At 44.1% G+C, this 24,315-nt stretch overlaps 2 protein-coding genes across 2 annotated transcripts; one reads left to right on the plus strand and one right to left on the minus strand.

The window, feature by feature from the left end:
- Positions 1-1,304: 1,304 nt before the first annotated feature.
- On the minus strand, positions 1,305-14,404 carry LOC115328814 (zinc finger protein 239-like). Its single transcript, XM_040206747.3, has 2 exons — positions 14,398-14,404; positions 1,305-2,484 (listed from the first exon to the last, which is right to left on the minus strand). Exons 1-2 carry the CDS (start codon positions 14,402-14,404, stop codon positions 1,697-1,699), a joined length of 795 nt encoding a protein of 264 aa, XP_040062681.1. The 3' UTR covers positions 1,305-1,696.
- Positions 14,405-15,084: 680 nt separating this feature from the next.
- LOC120837419 lies at positions 15,085-18,958 on the plus strand (the record flags this gene model as incomplete). Its single annotated transcript, XM_040206749.1, has 3 exons — positions 15,085-15,230; positions 17,575-17,750; positions 18,852-18,958. Coding segments are annotated over 3 exons (429 nt in total), but the record flags the coding sequence as incomplete, so codon positions are not given.
- Positions 18,959-24,315: the final 5,357 nt, after the last annotated feature.

Consider the following 24,315-nt stretch of genomic DNA (forward strand, 5'->3'; position numbering starts at 1 on the left):
TTTCCTCAGCATACCATATTTTCCAGTGTATAAGATGCACCCCCCGCTTTTTGCAAGTTTCGAAGTAAAAATTGGTATATAAGACACACCTGTCTATAAGACTCGCTGCAAAAATTCTGGAAAAAAGAAGTGTCTTGTACACCGGTAAGTATGGCATATGTGACTGTAGCAAAAAATATTCTCACTGTGTCTTGGAATTATTCCACTAGTGCTTCGAGTGAATAATTATATTTTTAGGGTGTTAGCTCTTTTAGACAAACGCCGCTAAAAAACAATCGCTTGTCTGGAAATGATAATTTTCTTGCTGAAGGAGACCAAAATACATGGATGCACAAACAAAATGTATGCCCTAGCAACACATATGCCACAACATAACCAACACCAGAATGCTCCCCTCCAAGAACATTCCACGAGTATCTGAGCTTAAAGGGTCGACACGCTCGAAACCTTTGGGAGGCAAAACCCTATAAAAATTTCTGCACAGCATACCTTGACACACCCCAGAAATAGCCCACCTAAAATCGAAAGCAATTGGGCGAAAATAAGAAGTAAACCATCTTTCAATTTCAATAAAAAAAAGTAAAAAAAATGCTATTTTTAGATTTTGTGATGATGAACGACATAGTGTCCTTCCCAGTCAACAATGTTTGCTTATCTTTCGTTGCAGCTAAGTAGCACTATTTCTGCCGAGGTCACCATTGGACAGGGCCCTACAATTGCTAGAAGTGGGCTATTTTTTGGTGCTTTCGAAAAAATAGCAAATCATGGCAAAAAAAATGGGGGCCCGTTGCAGTGATTTACTAGCATTTTATACAACTGGAAAAAAATCGCCACTGGATGCAAAGTAGGAAAAACTAAAATTGGGGCTGTGTCATTATTTACCATTTTGTGCCCACTGTATTTGCTATGTTCACAAGCTGGCACTTAGTTTCTGCGCTTGTGAAAACAGCATCCAAGACAGCATCTAGCGTGTCTGCTGCATTACACACCACATTTTCCCGTAAATGTAACTCCCCACATAGGAAAGATTTCCCTGGTCCCTTCAGATTTTGTTTAGACCCCTGTACTGAAAGGGGCACTAAAGTCAGTTTTGAAAAACGTCGTTCTTGATCTCATATTGTTTAAAAATGCGTTAGTTCCCACATATATTATGTGGGAACTAACATATATAATGTGTTAGTTCTTACAGTCCTATATTCCAAAACCGCATATTCATCTCGGGAACAATAGGAAAACCTGGACTTTTTTTTTCTCGCGGACTACATTGTGTGGACCAATGAAAGCCCTACAATGCGTGCAGATTCCAAATGGTTTTATTATAACTCGTTTCGAAGAGAGTTTGATAGGTACACATTCGGATATGACTCCTTTTCTTCTGCGAGGGAAGCCATCACTTGCAACTCGTCGACAAGCGCCCTTCGTCGACCACTCTGAAAAACATTTTTCCGAAAAAGGATGTGTTGCAATCTTTGACCACATTTTTAACGAGGAAATAAGCTACGCACGATTGTGATTTTGGGTTTGTTGGGATGCTTAGTGTCTAGATTGATTGCCACCACAAAAGAATGACCTCAGAATCGACTTCAGTGCCCCTTTAAGTTTGATGCCTTGTACCTTACTCTACATCAATTTCTTTTTGGCGATGAATTCCAGCATGATCTTTTCAGTAAGGGTGTGGCATCAGCAGACTCTACCTTCAGTGTCTCTTCCTATGAGCCGACAGGTGACTGCTCACCCTGAACGCTTTTCCACAGATATTGCACTTGAAGGGCTTCTCACCTGTATGAACCCGCATGTGCCCTTTAAGGGTGTATTTCTCGGTAAATGCCTTTCCGCACAGATCACACTTGAACGATTTCTGTCCCGTGTGTGTTCTTTCATGAACCACGCACTGGCTCTTCTGTGCAAACATCCTGTGGCAGGTACGGCACTCGAAGGGCTTCTCTCCTGTGTGGGTTCTGCGATGAACCTTTAGGTTACCGCTGGTGAGGAAACCCTTGCCGCACAAGTCACACTTGTAAGGTCTTTCCTTGTTGTGGCTTCGCTTGTGGATGGTCAGATGGGCTGCATCTGCAAAGGTCTTGTTGCACACGGGACAGCTGAAGGGCTTATCACCCGTGTGTACCCTTTTGTGGATATTTAGGCTGCTCTTGGACTTGAATTCCTTGTGGCAAAAGCGGCAGTAAAATGGTGGTTCTCCCAGGTGGATCTTTTCGTGAGTCGTGGCGCTGGTCTCGGAATGGAATATGCGCGGACAGAAGCGGCAACTGTGAATGCCGTCACAGTGTTGACTTTCTCTTGCTTGCACTTCATCCGATCGGTCTTGGGAGTTGATCTGGCTGTTACTGTCTTCGCGGCTGGTGCTGTTAGCTTCGTCGTCCAGCACCGTGTCGATGGGCTCTGTTAGAAGACACACAAATATAAAAATTTTAATGTGTGCAGATGATATCTGTCGTGCCACAATAACCACGTGCCAGTTTTTTTCTTCCCGACAAGTTTCTTATCAGGGAGCAGCACACGACACTACAAATTGTACAGCTAACGACCATATGCATTCCCCAAAAAGTTTTAATGCGAAAGCATTAACTGGGGGGGGGGGGGGGGGGGGGGTCCCATGGAGCGAGTTGACATCATCCACCAAACGGCAGCTAAATTCCCCTGTCCTAATGGAGCAAAGTGAAGCCGCGATTTCAAGCATCCCAGCTTTGAAGCCGCGCAAAACAGCAACAAAATGAAGCCGAACTCTGAGGGATGCGGCCTCCGCACATCAGTTTCAAGGAGTGCCACCCCATGGTGCTCTGTGTCCGCGCCACCAGCGCACCAGTAAAGAGAAGCGGCTGGGAGCGGGGCCAGCCGACTTTAGAGCGGCGTACGGCCATGTTGGCGCGGCGCGACCACTTCACGATGCTGCGCGCAAGATTTGCATTTGCAACTCGCAAAAAGTGCTTAGGTGTACCTCGAGCCTTTTTTATTCACCTCTCAACACTCTGCATGCTGCGTGGTGTCAGAAATGGCTGTAGCAGGCTATACCCGCCCGCGGGACTAGTGTGCTTGCAATGACCATTGTTTGGGAAACCAGAAACGGTGTGCAATGGCAGAAATGACGCCCAACAATTCATCCCGCAATCTCTGCTGAAACTACACGACATCCCCGAGACGTCTGGCAAAACTAAGCTCCTGATAAAGTGAGCAAGCATTTTTTTTTTGTGGTGACATCATTCAACCATCAACCAAAGAAGTAAAAGTGGCAACATTATTAACATTATTTTGAAGAATTAAAGGGGTAAATAAAAATATAGAGCATGTTCCTGTCTGAAAAAGGTAAAAACAAGCAAGATGGTCAAGGGCTTCAAAAGAACTTGGAAAAGTTTCTGGAAACCTACAACCAACCTATCCTGCCAAAGATATTGCTTGGGGGGAGATATGAGAAGAGTTCCACCGAATGAAGCTGGTCTTCGTATACTGGAAAAAAATAATTTCGGAAACTATAATGAAATAATGCTTTGAAGCCGGAGCATCTTACAAGGCGACACAAAAAAAGAAACCACAGCTGAAAGTCAGGCAACCAGCGTATGGAATTTTACCTCCTAACTTTTGTGGCATTGAATTTCGAATCCACTTGTAGCAAGGCATGCCAGGCGTGCGGCGACCAGTCATCATCATGAAAGCGTTTCTCGTTAATGCAAGTGTCTGGTGCTCTGTAAGCAATCAACTACTTAGGCTGACTTATCTGCTACAATCTCTCAAAATTATGTAATCTTTTATCCATTTTTTTTGTAAAAAGTGAATGTGTAATACCTAATATATTATGTCTCAAACGGGACAACCGCCAAAATTGAGTGCCACGACGCTTACAATCTGGGAGAGGTGCTGCCAACTTGTGCACTCAATTGCTGGACTCTTTGTTTGAGAAAGCATAATTTTGTTTACACCTAAAAGGGAAAAAGGCTTACCGTATTTATTGAAACATAAGTCTACTTTTTTTTTTCTTTTCTTTTTTCAAAAGTGTTAAAAATTAAGCATCGACCTACAATCATGACCAGAGAATTTCAATCTAAATTCATACCAAATTTCGCACCCCTATCGAGTGCATGGATCTAATGAGTCACCGAGCCAGCATCGCCGTAGCGCCTTGCCGCTTCTTATTTGATCTTTTGGAGTAAGCTTTTGGTGCACGAAAACAACCGGTACATGTAGCAGCAGCCAGCGGCAGGCCGTTGCTCGCACGCATCCCTCAAGCGTTGGGTTTCGTGCCTGTCCGCAGCTGCCGCGGCCGGCGCTGCTCACGCATGTTCCTCGCGACGCAAGGGGGATGCGACCAGGGTGTCGAACCGGAACCGAACCGAACCGAACCGAAAACCGGAACCGAACCGTTATTTTTAGCCGAACCGGAACTGAACCGAACCGAAATCTTCGCCACCATCTTGAAACTGAACCGGAACCGAACCGAAAAAAAATATAACGGTAACCGGTTCAAAACGGTTCAAGGTATTCTTTTTTCGTTTTTGTTAGTATCACAAAACGAACATATGGGAATATGAAATTGGCGGCTGTATTTCTATCTATTGTTTGAATTGTCACATACAGAATTGCAATGTATGGTAAACTGGCTTTTCGTGGCGCTTTTGTACTGGCACTATGATTAACCATGTATCACGTCACGTGACGTCATGGTGTCAATACATGCTGTCAAGTAATGTCACGTGACCCTGTGACGTCATGTGACTCACTGCGTCAAGTCGATTTAATTTGAGAAAGTCACTAGATGTATTAACCTTGTTGACAGTGTGACGTAACATGATATCACGATTTTGCACCGAGTCACGTGACACCGTGACGTAAACAATTTTCCTAGCCCCGAATCAGGGATGGGCAAAATACATGCATATTTTTATCAAAATACAAATACAAAATACTTCGTCAAAAAAGTATTTAATTACGACTCTAATTACATTTCCAAAAAAGCATTTAAGTACAAGATACAAATACAACCAAATGTATTTGGTCTCCAAATACTTTTCCAAATACATTCCTCAAAATTTGCTTCAGCGACTTCAGGGCACCTGCAACGGGTTTCTGGGTATCTCATTTTAATTTTGCATCGCACACTCGGGAGTTAGTGTGCGAGGCTCTAGTAACGTAATAGAAATATAATCACAAAAAATGTAATCAGCTTGGACGTAATAGGTGAAAAAAGTACAGAGCTTCAAGCAGCTTTCTTTGTCGATTACATTTTGGTATAGACCAGGGGTGGCCAGGCTGACCCGGCCTAAGAGCCGCAAACAAAACCACGAAACTTCCAAGAGCCGCAGGGGGGGGGGGGGGGGGACAAACTTTAGTCCAGAGCAATAATCGAAACTCGAACTGGCTTTCAGTCTATTCATGTCAAAAGCAGTGTAACTTTACGTAAGGTAGGAGAAGCACAATACTACGAAACCGCAACCTGTCTTTCGATTTAAAACGCGGTCCATTTCTTGCTTTGGGGAAATGCAAGGGGGGAGAGGGGAGGGAGGCGCGAGTTGCACTTTAATACGCGAAGAGCTGCATACGGTTCGCGAGCCGCAGCTTGGCCACCCCTGGTATACACCAACAAAAAACCGAGACGACCAAGACGCGCAGCCCTAGCTGGAGAATTTTTTATTGTTGCAACTCGCACCAGTTAAGAAAATCTGACGACCCGCGCATCTAAAATGTTCCAGGCAAAAATATAAATGGAAATCAGGCTGGAAAGCATCGCAAGTTGTCACAGCCACTTATTTAGCCAGTCTGCCTGTGAACGTCTATTTCGTCACTATTCTTGCCCTGGACTAGCACCGTAATCACAAAGTCACTAAACGCTTGTGCTTGATTGAGAGACACTGCATTCAGTGCAGAACGTAGTTTTCTTCCTGCTCTGGACAGTGCCTTTAAAATAAAGCCGGAGGAGAAAAAGAAAAAAGCCCCATGGCTGAATAAAGGATGGAGACTATACACCAACTCATCTCTGTGATGTCACGGCGCGGTGGTGGCGCGTCGGTCGCACTTCCGGTCTGGGGCTGAGGGCAGAAGTCCCCATGCCAGACGTGCATTCCTGCGTTGTTTTGAAGGGAACCAGACAAAAACCTGCCTACTCGTCAAAACGCCGTGACTTGGATTGTACCAAACGAGTCGAGAAAGGTTTGAAGGTCAGTTTTCACGTGCTCGGTTCGTCCGAGAATCTGGATATGTGCCGTGAAAAGGGAAAAGCAGACGCCGTGGGACAACGATTGCTTGGGCGGGAAGCACTTTGAGTTGAATTCACGGATACTTGTGGTAATCAGATTTATTAGTTTTATTCCAAATTGAACGCCAGAAAACCATCAAGTTGTGCGGACCACCTGCGGACTACGTTCAGCGCGTCTTCAAGTTCAAACGGCCGCCTGATCGTTCGAACTGTCGTCTGCTCTTTCAAACGTTTCTGCTTGTCGTCTGCTCTCTTAGACGACGCCGGCCCGTAGATTAAATGTTGGCCCGGTACTTGCTATACGAAGCAAGTGCAGGCCTCGAAAGACTTAAGTTTGAAGGTTGGTGAGCAGGCTCGATCTAAACAGTAAATAAAAGGAGATGTTGATCATTGTTACGAGTGACCGTCACTGACTTGCTATGCCTAATTGACTTGGTCCGATTCTGCTTGCGATTTTCAGTACCGACGTAGACTATCTCAGCTACGGTTCACACTTCTGCAGCCTGAGCGGCGTCGCGACTGAAAATTGCGAGCGGAATCTCACCATGCGGATCAGGTTTTAGCGTAGATACTGCGGCGTCCACGCGGAATGAATCGCCACATGTCACATTATTCACGCGAAGTTTCGCGGTGTAACAAGCCTAGGTAATTTCGCTGACGAATCTCAAGTAGTCAGACATCGCCAGGAAGACGTAGAATCAACAATTCGAACGCCAAAAAGAGCAGGGGGACTCACACCGACGCCGACAACATCGCATTTCAAAGGTTTGTTTATGGGCGACGGCGAACTTCTTGCCCACACCCCCCTCGCGCATGCGCGGCGCCGGTGGCGTCCGCTAGGGGCGCTCCGGTTTGTTTGTAAACATGAGTTGGTGTATATCTTACAACCACATGCATAAAAACAAGAATTGTAACTTTGGCAATAACATTTATTTAACGTAATAGAGGCAAGTGCCGCGGTCACCCGGCGTGCCCGGGCGCCCGCGGTGAGCGAGACGCGAACTGCCGCAGGACTGGTGTATGAAGAGATGAAGAGTTTCTTGGTTTGTTGCCGTTGGCGTTGAGATGAAGAAAGAGCAGCTTTGGACACGTCTTAGGATGAGCAAAATGAGTCCTGACAGTAAATTTGAGGGATGTATTTTCGCCCACAAAATTGTATTTAATTACAATTGTATTTGAGATACCCACGCTTTAGTATTTAAATACACACGTCAAATACATTACCCAATTTGTAATTAAATACAAATGCAAAATACACAAAGTATTTGAAATACGTATTTCAAATACTTGTATTTGAAATACTGCCTATCCCTGCCCCGAATCGAGTGCTCAAGTTCATGGCAATCAGCATCGCCGAACATTCGGGCAACGGCTTGTGTTCAATTAAAGATGATAATAGCCCAACTCTAACAATATCTGAAGCTCCAGCCCAAGCTTTTGCTTTCTAAACCCTAGCGCATGACTATGATGAACACTGACGGTATATAATTAGCGTCAGATCACGTGGCTGCTTGTTCAAATTGCGAGTTGAGGAGGGGATCGACAGCTATTTGTTTCTTTATTTTCTTTTGCATCTGCTATTTTTTTTTCGCAAGCTCTCAACGTCAGGGGTTACTTCTTAACAGCATTTATTGAAAGTACAAAAACAAATGTTGCACGACCAATTTTACATTATTGAAGCACCCAAAAATGTTTTCGTTATTGGGGAGGAGGAGCGACCGTGACGCCCCAAGCGGTTAACTTTAGAACTACACGGATGGGGACAATAAATACAATGACTCAGCGCTCGGCCGACATAACCGAACGCGGCGTCAGCGTTCGGCTGGAGTTTGTGTTCTCCGGTGAGGAAGAGGACAAGCACCACGGATTTTGGCCAAGCAATGGCCAATGTCTGGCGATGGTCTTTTGGCCAGTGGCCAGAGAGTGGCCATTCATTGGCCAATGCTTGGCCGATGGCTGATGGCCAGTGGCCATTGGCCAATGGCCAGTCACCGGCCAGTCTCTGGCCACTGTCTGGCCTCTTGGCCAAGGACCACAGCCAGCCACTGGCCGATGACTGGCCAACTCTTTGCTGCTTGGGGGGGCTCTTTTGTTTCCACTCCGGCCTGCATGAACAATGCAGCATGCATGGTCCCAGCTCAGCACAAAAGCCTAAGTGAGCCCAGCTCGCATTCTCTGAGGATAGATCCGACACTTAACGTCGCTTCGTCGATTGTTAGTATTTTTTACATTAAACTGTGCCTTGCGCTCTATTGTAGAAGATGACATGGACATGCACATAAGGCCTGTGTGCGCGTGCAGAGGGCTTGTGTTGAGTAAACACCTAGTGTGGGGAAACAAACGGGTAAGAACGCCCCCTATAGTTTGATCGCCTGCCCAATTTTTGAACTGTATGGAAAAAAATACTTGAATGAAAAACAGAAAAAAAATATTGACCTCAGAGGGAGAGCCGAACATTGGCAGTCGCTTTAAGGCTGTGTTCCAAATCTTACCCAAATGGATCCGAGTTACTCCCGCGGGTCATGTCACGTGACATCACAGATTGAAAAGTGCTGGACGCGGCTAGGTTTTGGAACGCCAGAAAACAAAACCCTTACTCTGGAGTAAGATCATGTAAATTTTGGAACACGGCCTAAGTCTCACACGAGATTTTGCTTAAAGGAACAATACAAATATTTCTATACATTCACATAAAGCTGCTTAAAATCACTTCCTAACGTTAATAACTAAATAAACTTGGCTTTGCTCTTTTTTTTAGGCAATGGCAGTGGCCAAAAAATTAGAGAAATATGAGCATCGTTGATCCCCTCAACTCGGAGCCAGAAGTGGCCTCCTGGCCTGGTACCTATCTGAGGCCGCCAACGTTAATCATGCCCCCGTGGTGGGGTTGGAAAGGAAGAAAACGCCTGCTGGAGCTCCAGGCATTTTTAGAGTTCGGCTAATCTCATCACCGCAGTGGTTGGACACAAGCCACTACCCGAGTGTCCGCCGAGGCATTGATTGTTACGAGCCGATGTACAGTGCTCACGCAGTTCTCGTGTCTCATCCATGAGCCGCGCTCGACTGTCGTCAGGCGGGTGGTTTCGATCCCCCAATTACGTCGTCAAGCTTTGTGAAGGCAATACTGAAAGATATAGTTCCCTTTTATTCTCGTAATTCCACCGTGACAAGGGAACTTCTGAATCAGTGGCGGCCTGTGCGAGTATACTTGGGTCAGACTAGGACGAATACGCCTCTGAAAATTCATGAACATTCCAACCCGATATCATTTGATGACCGCTTTAAACTTCGCGGGGTGCAAAATAATAATAAAAAAAAGCAATGGGGGGTTGCTGTTAACAAGTGACAAATAAAATTGTGGATTTAGCACACACAAACGGAGGAGGCAATTCCTCAGGAATAATTTCAGCCTTTCCACCTTGGTGAAGAAGGAACACCAGCGAAGCTGTACTATGGTGGGAATGAAGTAATGGGCCGGCCGCAAGTCGGCAAGCCAGAGTGCAAAGACCGGAGAGGTTGTCGCCATCAATGCGCGATGGCGGCAACCATACAACCGGGAAGCCGGTTGTCTGGTTGCCGCCGTCAATTATAGATGGTGGTAGCTGTCCAGAGTTTTGTGTCATTATTTGTTTGCTGACTGACATGATGGGAAACTGACACTTAATAGCTCCGCTGTACAAATAAGCGCGTGTGTGTGTGTGAGTGTGTGTGTGGGGGGGGGGGGGTAGTTTTAAAAACATACTCTGTTGTAAAGAGGTTCCTCTTTCCCTCATCTTTGGCGGAGACCAAACAGCATGGGCCCGGAAACTACTTTGTTTGCAAAAACACTCTTGCCAAAAAGCATGTTTTTGTCGTGCCAGACGGTCGCGCAGTTCCTCGCGAAGATGCACTACGAATAATAATACGTGCTTTTCAAATACTTGGCTTTCACTGAGCTTGAACCTCCTGCAGCGTGCATTTTGCACCATCGAATTTGATTTCCTTAGCAAGAAGCCACAATGACTACTAGCATATAGTATGATGACGTCACGTACATGCAATGCTAAACAGTTCAGCTTTCTGGTGAAATGTGATGTTCGCAACACTAGCAATAGATGTCCTACTTGTAAAGTTTTCCAGTATTTATTGCAGTCTCCCGATGAAAGATGGCAGCCCAGAAAAATGTTAGAGCGCATGATTATTGAAGCACAGTGTTGTAAAGCGAGGGCCCAAAACAAGTGCAGGTAAAACCGAATGCAACATTAGCCTCGCGAGGTAGTATTTTGCGAAGTTTCGAGCTCATGCAAGCTGATGAAATGAGATTTATATTAAGATTTTAAGAATTTCATCGGTCCTTCGCGCTATTCGTGTAAAATTATTAATTTCATTGCGTGCACCTTTACGCATCTCTTTTTGCAGTAAGGCGTTCTGTAAGAGATTATTTAGGAAAATACCATTATTTTCTCTTTTTTTAACATTTCGAGTATTTGCTTTCAGATCTGTCATGTGAACACAGAGTCTTTTTTGGCGTACCCTGCAACCCGATGTTTCACACTGCCAATCAGCAAACAGAAAAACACTTTTACGCAGACTCAACAGCTCGCGTAGTTTCGAGTATCTTCCTTCCGTGTCGGTCTCAAGCGGTTATGTGAACTTTTAAAGTAATATTTATTGATCATTATAAAAATATATTACATTGCTAACTGAATATTTGACAACATAAATAAATGGCCAACCACCCAAAAGCTATGCCCCCCAAAATTATTTGAACTGTGTTCTGCCAATCTTTTCCGGCGTTTGTATCCTCGACAGGCGCGTTGAAGGTTATTTGGGACAGCTTTACATACATTTCTGATTTTGAAGCTAATTTAAACAACAATTTGTACCTCACATATATAACTTCTTAAACATATAGAAGCCTGTTATTGCCTCTTCTATGTGGTAAACATTGCTTTAATGTGTCTCTGGGCTGGACAAAAACAAAGTAAACAGGGGCGCGCGGCTGAACCATGACGATTACGCACGCAAACTGTCAACCGTCCTGTCTATTTTCTGTCCCTTCTACGCTAGTCAGAAAATATCCAATTAAGTAGCTGCCATGCCGAGAAAAACTTTAAATACTACTTCGTTTTACTTAATAAAGAAGGTACTTTGGGGGACGCTTAAGCTTCGGCTTTAAAATCGCCTCCTTACTTGCCGCGCAAGCGTGTTTCGCTTGCCTAGTCAGGAGCGTCTGACTCGCAACCGAAGGGTCGTGGGATCGAATCCCTCCTAAAATTCTTTTTCTTTAAGGCAAAGAGAAATTATTAGAGACATACGGCGACCTGCAATTCACGTTACATGTCATGTTTTAATCACTTTCATTCCATGCGTGATGTCACGTTTCACGTGAGCATTGTGAGTTGTTTGAAATTCTTGAGCGAGGGCATGTAGCCCTGACGTCATGACCTTATCGACCATTCAGGATTTTCCAGTCACGCCACCGAAATCGGCTTTTCTGCGACATGAGCTTCTCAGTGCTATTGCGTTAAAATAATCAATTAGCAAGGGTGATGCTCATTTGCAAATTAAATTGACCGGCCTCTTGTCAAGAGCAAACCTCAATAGCCAGGCTATGCCAGCTTATCCTGTATAAGAAAACGTTAACTAACGTGGGCAAGCGCTATTTTGGGCCAGATTCGATCTGAGTGCGAATGTGCATATAGATTAGACTGAACAATTTTGATTGCTCCTTGCTGCATGATTAGTCGCATGCATTGCGGTGCGGAGTGTAAGCAATGTTTGGTTAAAACAACAAGCATTTTGATTGACGCTCGGCATTTCTTTAAAAAATAGACTGAAAGGATTATCCTAGAACTTTCGTGACATTTTGAAAATTTCATTGCTTTTTGCTTAGTTGTGTCGTCATCATATACATATATATATTGTGAAACATATTTAGTAAACAATATTTCACGATATATGTGGCCACGAGGCGCCCATTTAATAATTTTGTGCAGTAATTAATTCCTTAGTTCGAGGACACAATCACTATTTAACTTTTAATCAGGGTGTCGAACCGGAACCGAACCGAACCGAAAACCGGAACCGAACCGGTATTTTTTCGGGAACTGGACCCGAACCCGAGCCGTTATATTGTTATCGCAATGAACCCGAACCAGAACTGAACCGGAAAAAAAATAACGGTTACCGGCTCATGTCAAAACGGTTCGGCCACGCGCTGTTGACAATGAATGTGCTATCAATGCCTTTTGTTTTTTAAGTGCCGTCAACTGACACACACCTCGCTTACATATTTTTCTTCTCCACTCAGTCTTAGGAACATAAACGCTGCATCCATGAATCTTGACAAAAGCTGCATCCGTGAATCTTGACATAGGAACCAGTATTGCGCTGGTTGCGGCTTGCACGGAAGAAAAAAAATTGGAAGGCTGTGCAAAAAAAAAAATTGCGTCACGGGATTTTATTTTCCTACAATCTCGTAAATCCTAAATGCTGCTGTGTGCTCATTTCATAACACGTTTCTAGAATGCGCGAGTTCTTGAAGCTTGCATCCATCGGAATGAGAAAAGAAAAGGCTGTGGAGTTTGATAATAATGCATCCGGTTTCGTATAGGCACTTAGAAGCTAACATATTTGTGAGACAGCGAACTCTTCTATTTTAATATTTATCCTATTACGTCCTTCTGGCGTTGCATTCGGTGAAGTGTTTTTCATATTCCGTATCTTGTTTAATGAAAACTTCTTTAAGGGTCTAATTTGAGTTACCGAAGGCTAGTTCAGATAAAGAAAGCTGTATTTTCTCCCCACTGTTCCTTCAATTGCTTACACGCCGAAGTGGCGGGATAGTTAGCGAGTTCTACTTGTAAGTGGGTTTGTAGGGAGGTTGCGGATTTTACAGCTACTGCGTCGGACCCAATTAGATGAAGTCCGAATGCGTAAACGTCAGTGAGGTAACCTTTGAGTTCACATAAAGAAACCATTCCTGGTAGAAATCCCTGAGCCTTACACTACGATGTATCCCGTTTCGTGTGTGCTGATTTCAGATGTTTTATTTGTAATTTATTTTGATGTTGCAATTTGACATTTATAATTTCCGAACCGGTTCGCGAACCGGTTCGCGGATCGAATTAATCGAACCCGAACTGAACCGGAACAAAATAAATTTACCTGAACCTGAACCGTAACCGAACCCGTATTTTTTTCGGTTCGACACACTGCTTTTAATACTGCGACACAAAGTTGTACCAATCAAGGGTATTTTTGGTGACCATGCCACACTTGGCGTAAACGTTTTATACTGTGTGAATAAATCAGCTTGAATTTTAGAATTTTACTTAAACACAAAGAAAGGACAGGAAAAGACAGTATAGTTCTAAATTCCAAGCTGATCAATTTACAGGTATGTACCAACAAGCTCAGCTCCTTACTGTTATACTGAAACATTTGGATTCAGGTAAATATATGTTACTGGTAATGTGTATGTTATGTCGTATGAACACGCCGTTATGTATGTTAAGAAATTTAAAAAAAAAATGAATTTCATACTTTTGGTATTTGAAAAAAAAAAGTTAATTGCACAGATGAGAGGAGAAACTATATAGTTGATTGTTTCACGGCGTAAATAGTGTATAGTGTCAGAACAACGCGGAAAATATATTATCAATTTAGCGGTTCAAACCGGTTCGAACCGGTTTGAACCATTATTTTTTGCTCCCCGGAACTGAACCGGAACCGAACCGAAAGCCGTGAACCCGAACCGGAACCGAACCGATAAAAGTTTCGGTTCGACACTCTGGATGCGACGAAACCCTGCAGCTAGCCCCCTCCCCTCCATCCTTCTCCCCCTCACAGACAAAAAGCAGAAGAAAATACGGAGGTTTCGCTTCTTGTTGCTCACAGCGGCGTTGCTGCATGGCCGGGCTTATGCAGCCATAGCCTTGGCTATTGAAATGCGCTCGAGGAGCGAGGGAGAGAGAGAGGGCGAGGGAGAGTAAAGGAGAGGAGGCGCACCATGGTATAAGGTGGACAGAAAGGGAAAGAGTTTTTGCAGGGGTACTTATGTATACACCAGGCCTGCAACCTAGGGGCGCAAGTAGTCAGATGAATGCAGAGGATGGGTGAATAGATCAATATGGCTGGCTCCTTTGAATCGGGCGACAGTTTGCGCCACCTGACCGGTGTTCTGTGGCGAACGTGCAGCCCTGGTGACTTGCCTGGCATTGTCGTTGCTCGCGGCGGTGGCTCGCAGTGGTGCTCGCTTCATTATATTTGGTCTTTAGCCGTTTCGCTCGTCTCCACCGTTCGTTTCTTGTCCCCATTTTGCAACGGTGTCAGCGAGGTATTGTTTTGAATTTGTGAGGATGTCGACAAAGCTTCGGTTACAATGACATATCCGAAAGGTCTCACAATGACTAAGTTTTTGGCATCGCGCTGTGATTGAGCTGAGGGTGCTGTAAATAAAGGTTTGTTTCATTCTTTTGCCCAAACTTTTCTCTTTTACTAAAAAAAAAAAAGTCAACCTATATTTTAATTTTTTTTTTTTTTTTTTTGGCAAGGTTAGTATGACGGCATTGACCTGTATCTGCAAGTTCTGTTTTTAGAGATCAATAAATAAAGCATGTCCGGTGCTTGGACACAAATGTCAGTGTACAAAAAATTCTGTATGTAAAACTAATAAAGGCTAAGTTGGACGAGCGCGTGCAGAGTGGAGTGGCAAAAAGCAAAAACCTCCATATTGTGGCACCGCCAAGTTTGCTCGCTCGTTCTAGTGGGTGACAAGCTCCGCCCATTTGCCACAGTCTAGGTATAAACAGCTCTGCTCTTGTAGCAAGTCGATCAGGCCAAATTTCAAATGTGTGCACCGGCCTGTGGAATAGAGATGGAAGGATTTCTGACACCTGCCTTGCTTCACCGTAGCGGGGCTCCAGGGACGTTCATCCAGCGGCTGCTGCGGCGCAAGCCGAAGGTTCCCACACCAGATTTCTAGATGCGTTGAAGTGGGTGGCACCTCCTTGCCCGCTGCTTTGGTGAACGGAAATAAACTGAGGTTAAAAAGAGTCCACTGTGCAAAGTTCTTTTGTATAGGGCAGGGGTGGCCAGGCTGACCTGGCCTAAGCTGCAAACAAAACCACGGAACTTCTAAGAGCCGCGGGGGAGGGGGGGAGGCAAACCTTTTGTCCAAAGCAGTAAACGAAGCTCGAACTACTTTCAATCTATCCGAGTGAAGAGCAGTCCAGCTCTGCGTAAGGTAGCAGCAGCACAAGGGTACCAAACCGCAACCTGCCTTTCGATTTAAAATGCGTTCCATGTCTCTTTTTGTCGAAGTGCTCATGTGACCAGGAGGAAGGTGGGCAGGAGTGGGGGGGGTAGGGGCGGGAGCCACGAGCCGCAATTTAACACGCAAAGGGCCGCAGCTTGGCCACCCCTGGTATAGGACAAGTCAATACATAAGTCGAAAATTTACACAAACAAAACAACTTCAAATTCGGCACCCATTCTTCGCCGTTACATGGTAGCAACTATGGGCGAGATATCAAAACCAATGCTATCGGCGACGTGCGCGATCAAAAGGGTTTACTGGTTTTTAATTTGCACCGAACCTGAACGCACTGCACGTAGTAACTTAATTAAACTTTTCTTTTCTCGAATTTCGCTTTATTTAAAAATTTATGGGTAAATTAAAATTACAAAAACAAACCAAAAATAACCTCCGTCATGACGTCCCTGGTCACTTGAGTGGCCGTGAACTAGACGAGGGGTAGTGAGCTCATCGAGCGCTCACGGCTGCCGCACTCCGTGTCGACGGCTCGAGAGGGCGCCACTAAAGCATGCTATGGATCGGCTGTATGAAGCGGGCCTCCAAGGCAGCTCGCATTGCATTTGCTGCGCGATTAAGCACTAATTCTGCATGCCACTTCACAAACTGGCCACAAACGACAGCAAACACGGGGTAAAGATCAGTTCAGAACGGGAGCCACTTCGTGCTGCCATACCGCCAAAGGACCGAACCGCAAGCCACCTGCTTGCAGAAGGCCTTCGAACGCTTGGAACTGGTCGGCCCCTTGCGTACACCTGGGACCTCTCTACGCTTGCCGCTCGTCAGTGCCTCATCCCACTACACCTTTCTAGTATGCGCCGCCTTTTCCACCACTTGGTGGCAGATATTTCGATGGGTCATTTCTTGTTTCCATACTTATAAACTGCATCTGTTTCTTTTCCGATCTAAAATTCTGAACAAAAATTACATTTATAAACAACTGAAACGGTTCGCGCCACATATATTTTGTATTTCGACTAAAAAGAAGCTTTTAGCGGCGCTGACCAGTACTAAGCCCAGGACCAAAAACCTTGCATTTTGCGCACTTTCGACACTGCGGATCGCGTCGTCTGGTAAAAATATGACACACTGATATTTAGTTACACTCTCCGTGCCTGCTGGCTTGCCCGAACCCCAAAAGATGTGGAAACAGCAGAAAAGGTGGACGCTTAAATATGACTGCAGGGCCCCTTTAAAGCTCATGTGGGGCACATTGCTTTTTTAATTTTTTCCTTGAAAAAAAAACAACAAAAAAACATTTGCGCACTGTTTACATTGTTAGATGGAATTCAGGTGCAGCATAGCTAGCTATGCTCCATTTCTCAGCGCTTGCTCTTAAGGGAACAGCGGCAGGACACTTGGCAGCTCATTGCAGGTAGTGCAGTGCAGCTTTTAACAGCACAACCATTCTGGCCAGTAACAACAATCCTCATGCACGCGAGATGCTAGATGCGCTCGCTATTGAGAAACACGTGGACGATTGCATCAGTACCCCATCAATCACCGTTCACATAAAGGAAAGACAATACCTACGAAATGCCACGCCCCGAACAACAACAGCACGAGCTTGTGGTGGGTTAGTTTAAAAAACAATTGTTGTTTAGGGAATTCTGCGTAATTGTTCTGTATCATTTGTATAAGTGTAAATATTGGTAGTGATCTTTATTAGTGCAATAGGTTTATTCATGTAATAGGTCATCATGCTCTACTTTAGACTCCAAATGAAGAAGCAAATGTGCAAGGAAGAAGTGTACACTAAAACACTGTTGGTAGTCAGTTGTTTGTCCTTTCAGGTCCTTTCTTTCTTCAAGTTCAAGTTAATTCTAAAGTTCAAGCTGATATTTTTACAAGTCTCTACCTTTTCTTTAGCATTAATGAACCAAAAAAATGTATATAAAAAAAAAACAACTATGCTGTGTAAACAAACGACTATGCTATGTAAACAAGCAAAACGTTTTGTGAATACTCTCTAAATGTTGAGGGATGTAAATATGGCGTTCTTCAAAATCAACTTTTTTGCAGATTTTTTTTTTCTGGGTAGGTAGAGATTGAGGGATCTTTGACACTTGCCTAGCTTCATCTCGAGGGGAAGAGCACCCCATGGATGTTCTTGCAGTGGCTGCTGCAATGAAGGCAGACTGTTGAAATTCCCAGACCAGATTCCTCTGTCTGTCTGGGGAGGTGGCATCTCTTCCGGCACTCCTTGGGCGAAGGAATGTTGTGCTGCAGAGAAACAAAAAGGGACCCACTGTACACCTTTCCAACACTTATTGCCCAAGAGAAAAATGCTGAGTCACTGGGCTTTGGTCGTGTGCGCGGCATCCGATGATCCGCTGAAGAGAACTACACATGCTTGGAATACATTCATTCCAAAAACTAGTAGAAAAAGGCAGCTGAGCACACACAAATGGTAATATTGGAATGGTCTCTACAACAATTATAATATGTCTCTACAAGCCCTTCGGCGTACGTCTGAAATGAGAATAACAAAGCTGACATTCAATGTTTTTTTTTTTTTTTTACTGGAAATCGATCATCACATTTCTCTCATTCCGAGGCCCATACAGCATGAACGAGGCCCACGGGCCTCCTTTCTCGCAAACCGATCTTGCAGCATGTGGAAAGAACCTTAGAAATGATAATTCAGCCATAACCTGTGACCAACGTTACAAGAACCTTGAGTTGAGAAAATCACCAATGAAACCTGAGCCGCTGGCATCCACTGAGACCGAGCTAAATACGACAACAGCGCCACTTTTTATCATTTGTCTTTACTGTGGTCACCTTGAGCTTTTAGAAAGCATGTTTTTGCGTAAAAAACTTTTTGTAGTAACTTTTAGTGGAGTTTAGTACAAAATAAAGGCGCATGATGTTTTCTGAAATCTTTAGTTTGCAAGGTTACGCATCACAATTAATATTGTTTTTATACAACCATGCCTCAGCGATGATTTCAGGTAGCGCGTTCCGACCTAGGTGCATCATAACTTCAGTGGTATTTCGCGGCGCGTCCACTTGGGAGAAGGGGGTGGCACCCCTGAAACCCCTTCTACTATATCTGTTTCGGCTCCGAAATGGACAATTAAAGCCAAAATAGATGTCACGTGCAGTTCCTGAAGTAGCCGCTGCGGGAGGAATGGCGGTGTTGCGATCGCCATTAGCTCGGTTGTCGAGTACGGATCGGTGCCACTATTTCAGACCAGTCTCTATAAGAGTTTCCCAACTGAGTGGTTCTAGTAACGTTGCCTTTGAGACAATAACATTAACTGCATTGCGAATGTAACCGTTACATTTCATGTACATTTATGTATGGCAAATCACAATATCATAAAAATACTTTTTCTGGACTTCTAGGCAAGCTCTGCGCAGAGAAAGGCTCTTGGAGCACTGCTAGGTACATCGAAAGCATGTTAGATCGCTACAGGGGCATGATTGACTACAGCATTTCACATGTCAGGTGACTTCAACTTGGCTGGCACAGCTGGCTTAGATTTAGATGCCTTATTTCAATCAGCGAGCTGTCTTTTTTTCCATCGTAGAAGCAGTTCAGCTTCTCAAAACTTGGAAAAGTGGTGCTTTAACATATCCCATTGCAAGAGATTTAACACCACATGGTTACCATTACTCCAACATACAAGGACACACATGTAAAAGAAGCAAAAGCTATATAAAGACATATGTCTCAGAACTCGATAAACCATACACACTAGAATTAACGAAAAACAAAGAGACTGTCTATCTCCTTCCGTTCACAAACATATCCCATCTCGACTTGCTTCATGGGCAAAACACCAAAGGTGCATGAGCCCGGCTTTGACTGGCACAAGCACCTTTAATCCTTTCCCTACCATGGACGACCTGGGTTCGTCCACACTGTTTGTACTGCTCCCCCCCTAAGACGAGCTGGGCTCGTCCACATTGATTTGGGCTCCAATACGCTACCATGGACAAACTGAGCTAGTCCACGTGTTTCTAGTTAGCTTTGCCGTGGATAGGTGGCACTTCACGGAAAATAAAAACGTGGCAAATCTCTGAATTTGGCAGAAAATCGTTCTAGTGGAGGCAACAGGGGATTTAGAAATAGCGGCGCCAACTTCTGGTCGCTGCATCGTAGTGATGATCTTGCCTCGAAGGTGGGGCAAAAACAAAGATATTGTGACATCTCTGCAGATTTGGAAGACGAGGAAATGAATCTTTCACTGGACAGTGAGAGCGAAGCGACTGAGTTATTGAATTTTAGCTCAGACGACTCCGATTTTAAAGAGGACATCATGTTGGCATTGGACCAGAATCAAGGTAAAAAATCCCCCTCCAGCCCCTCCACGTTTTGTGTTCACTTTGCGTGCAAGGTAATGTGTGGCAGCAGAACTGCTACACACGGCCTGAACATGCATGTGCAAGGTGATGTGAACTGTCTGCGGTAATGGAGTAAAGCCGAACTTTAGTCTCCTTTTATTTTGCAGTGTGTTCAAAGATTTCTATATAATAAATTTTTAGGTGTTTGTTTTTGGCTTTTGTATTGCATGTTAAATTTATAGGGCACATAAAAAAATCAATATTTTCAAAGGTTTTTTCAAAATTTTTACAGTAGGCAAAAAGTTTAATGGCTACAAAGACCCCTTTTTGTTAGTGGTTTGGAGGTAAAATAAATAAATAATTACATAGATGTGAGAATGGGATGTCTCGTGAAAAGTGACTGCTTTGTCTCGCTGTCACTTGCCTGCCACAATACAAAAGTGAAGGAAACGCAAAATGCCGCCTTGAAGCGTCACCGTATCAAAGAATTCAGTGTGAGACAAGTGCACACAGTAACAGATAGCTAACAATCAAATAACACAGCCCAACAAAGAACTTTCAGGCGATGAGCGAATTCAGAAAACAGTCACGAAAATTGTCACTTGAACACATATCAGCACACTAGCACAAGCAAAAAGAACTGGTAGAGAGCAGATTCAGTGTTGCTTGCCAGCAGCTCTCCCTCATCACATTTTTTTTTGAGGCGCCGGCCCCGTCCTGCAAAGTTCAGAAGACAGTGAGTGCCCGATTTAAAGCCAGGCTCATGAAATGAGCACCACAGTGTGTGACACAAACATAACACATCAGTTTATATGGACTTGGGCTAAACGACAGGAAATAGCAATGGCAATTACAGTAACGGTATGAAAAAAAAAAAAAGAGTGATGAAAGAATGGGTGTACAGATACACAGATGGTACAATGGACCTTTTCCAGTAAGCTTCTGCACATGCACAAACCCTCTTCACTGCCAGCAGCGTGGATTTCAGCTGCTGCTGGAAAAAAGAAAAGAGTCCTTGTTCGTTACATCTCGTGCTAACTTTCTGGTCAAGTTTCCGCATTTCCATTCAGTCCAATCTTGAAATATCCAACTTTTGGAGTAGAGACCGAACTGAACAGAACACTTTGCATATTAATCTTTCATATTCAGTCATGAGGGCTAGCAAGTAAGGCACAGAGCTTGCCAGCCCGTGTAAAAATGCTGTTACTCAAGGTTAGGTTTTAGCAAGTCACGAGAAACATGCTCACGTGTGTCGAAAGACTCCCAGCACACACACAGGATCAAGCAAGTACCCATTTTTGGCTCTATTTTTAACACACACACTCACAAGTTTTATTATACTGATTATCACCCCATTTCGGTTCATTGTTTTAGTTATATCTGCCTAGCCTCCAAAAAGGCTGGTGCAATAGAAGCCTCATCTCCGTGACAGAGAATTGAAGTTTGAGAAATGGCACTACCAAAAGGCTCAACCTTAACATTGTTAACAAGCTTGATATAGATCACCTCAGTTAAAATTAAAAGCACTGGCTAGGCAGCATAACCTGCCACCAGATTCAAAGAGGTGACTGGTCTATTCATGCATATCTATCCAGCCCAGTACTATGTGGCATTGTGGCATGCAGTGCACATGAGCTAAATCCATCTTCAATTTTGCAAATGAAAAAATGCAAAAAAGTGTGGGTGTTCACAACAGCCTCATGTTATCTGCACTTCTTTCACTGCCATGATTAAACTTGAAACCTTGTTCTGGCTTATGGGGGCAAGAAGCTTGGTAAGCAAGATTTGGGACTAAAAAAACATTACTCCATATTTTTTTGTTTTGTGTCATGCTTTCAAAGACAACTATGTATTTCCCAGTGTATAAGATGCATCTGTGTATAAGATGCACCTCCCACTTTTTGCATGTTTCTAAGTAAAAATTTGTGTATAGGACGCACCTGTGTATAAGATGCACCACCAAAAAATTGTGGAAAAAAAGTGTGTCTTATGTATGAGACGCATCGTTGTATAGGACGCACCCCCCACTTTTCGCAAGTTTCATTAGTATATAAGACACACCTGTGTATAAGACTTACCGCCGAAAATTTTGGAAAAAAAGGGTGTCTTGTGCATTAGAAAATATGGTAGTCAATTGTTTCGAATAAAAAACGTTCTCACAAAGGCAGAACTTTTGCTGACATTTGTCAGTCAAGTTACGTTGGTATGAGGCTTGGATTCTGTTTTGAATGCTCAGATGGTTTTCGTTGGAACTACAGGGACCTATACGGTGAGCAAGTCGTCCAAAACACGTCCCTTCGCGCACGAGAGATGGGAAGCACAAAAAAGTGAGGTGTCTCCGCACACGAGAAAGGGTTCGGAAAGGTGAGAAAAAGCGATCACGCATGGAGTGAAGCTCTGCCCCATTAGACATAAAGTGACAAGAGTGGCAAGACATAAAGTGACCAGACATCCAGATTTAGGCAGGACAGGTCCTGCTGTCACTAGCGTGTTCGTAGGACAGTGCTTTGACCTGCTTTGGCTCCCTCCAAACCCAAAATAGATAAAAGAAGCAGTTTAACAAAAGGGTAGTTTCTCTGATCAACGAACAAGATATGGATGCCGGAGAGGATGCATGGCAAAAGACCACACTTAAAGGGACACAGACACCTCCAATATGTTTGTTTCATTGTTTGCCTGCCAGATGATTCATTAGGGTGTCAGAAAACTGCCCCATCAATATTTGCTACAGCATCACATGTATATTTAATAAAACTAAAAAAAAGCAACTGCTCGAAACTGAAACAAAAACTGGACTGGGAGAGGAAGAAATATAGAGGAGAGAGTTGGCCGAAGTCACGTGACTGTGCAACTATAGTATTTGCGGTTTTACAAATGGGTATCACATTCCTTTCCTATTTTTAATACCGAGTGTGTGCCTTCGATGATCGACGACTATGATTATATTTGGTGGTTGTGTCTAAACCACAGAAAACGGCACGTGACCACGGAGGCGACAATGAGCGCGACTCAAACCGGCCAGTTCTCGACCGGCGGTTTTTGGGCGCAGAAAGAAAGCAAACTTCGAGCAGCAAACTGTGTTCTAAGAAGTTGGGCTCTTATATGTCATGTACGAATAAAAACCTTAATGAGCATAAACACCCTCTTAGTGTCCTGTTTAAGTGATGCCGACGTCAAAGGTTAATTTGTGCATGACATGTGAACAGTAGTATTAATGTAGTATCTATACAAGGATGAGGAAGTTATCATTAAAGAAATCTTCTAAGCAAATGATTTAGATGTGTACACCAAACAGTATGCGAACTGCGAGGGAAAGAAATGTGCATGGTGTCACAAGCTGTAACACACGGGGTGCCTAGCCTCGTGATATAATCGCAGCGCTGGATTGGCTGGGATGGCTTGTGGCACCTGCTGCTGTCTATCGTAAGGAGAAACAGAGCTGCTCGTTCACAAAAAAAAGTACCCTTTTAGCAGTTTCACCTTCCCTTTTTATCAAAGGCTAATGTCTTGTTTCTAAAGGACACATGGATTCCCGAATGCCATAGGAAAGGCAAGGCTAGCCATTTTTATGACTAGCAGACGACGCACCTTAACCCCTTAAAGGAGCTGTGCAACAGTTTCAGTGCTTTGCTTAAAAAATTTGGGAGTTGATGTTTCGACCTTTCTGAAGTAAAGAACAGAAATCCGCTTTTGCCTGCATGTCCTAGTTTTTTTTTTAAATGGACAAAGATTGAGGTTTTTGGCACCTCTCAACCCCTTCACCATCTTTCAAGTCACGTGCGCTGTGACGTCAATGGGGGTCGTGCGGGGTTCCAGTTAAGCTCTCTCTCTAGAGCCATCAGTGAGCAGCGAGAACTCATCCGCTCGCGACCGCATGACCAAATGCTGGCACAGTGCGAACAATATGGCGAAAGGAAAAAAGACTCATCCGGGTCCGGCCATACCCATCCAGCTCTGTCCCCCTCCCCCTCCGGCTTCTGGCGGCTGTTCGCGGTAGCGGATGGAGCTGACGGTTTTATGGACCTAGGATAGATGGTGCCACTAAAACTCCGTATAATAAAAGATTTGTCGATGATACCAGGTTTTTGACACATTTATGTTCATGTTGGAACAACAAGATTTATAGAAAAGTTACCTTTTATCGAGCACGTATTTGCACAACTTGCTATCTTTCGACAAGACCCCCATTGACATCATGCCGCATGATTCTCGTGGCCACCGCTCAAAGAATATTCTCATTTTTGCCTCGCGATTACGCGGCGGAATTGCAACATATCAAAGGAAGGAGGTGTGTTTTCTGTCCTTTGTGACAAGATGAACAATGTCAAAAGTAGAAGACGTCAATTCTTTCAACGTTAAAATCGTTGCACAGCTTCTTTAAGTGCCACTTTTTTTTTAAAGAAAGCAACCTAAAAATGTTATATTTTTATTAAGCAGTTTTAGTCCTCTAGTTCAGATAAAACTTCAAAAGTTTATGATGCAAAAATCAGCGGCAGCAAAAAAAGAAGGCGTCAACTCAAAC

This window comes from Ixodes scapularis, unplaced genomic scaffold, assembly GCF_016920785.2.
Source record: "Ixodes scapularis isolate PalLabHiFi unplaced genomic scaffold, ASM1692078v2 PGA_scaffold4__175_contigs__length_147842914, whole genome shotgun sequence".
In the NCBI taxonomy this organism is placed as follows: domain Eukaryota; kingdom Metazoa; phylum Arthropoda; class Arachnida; order Ixodida; family Ixodidae; genus Ixodes; species Ixodes scapularis.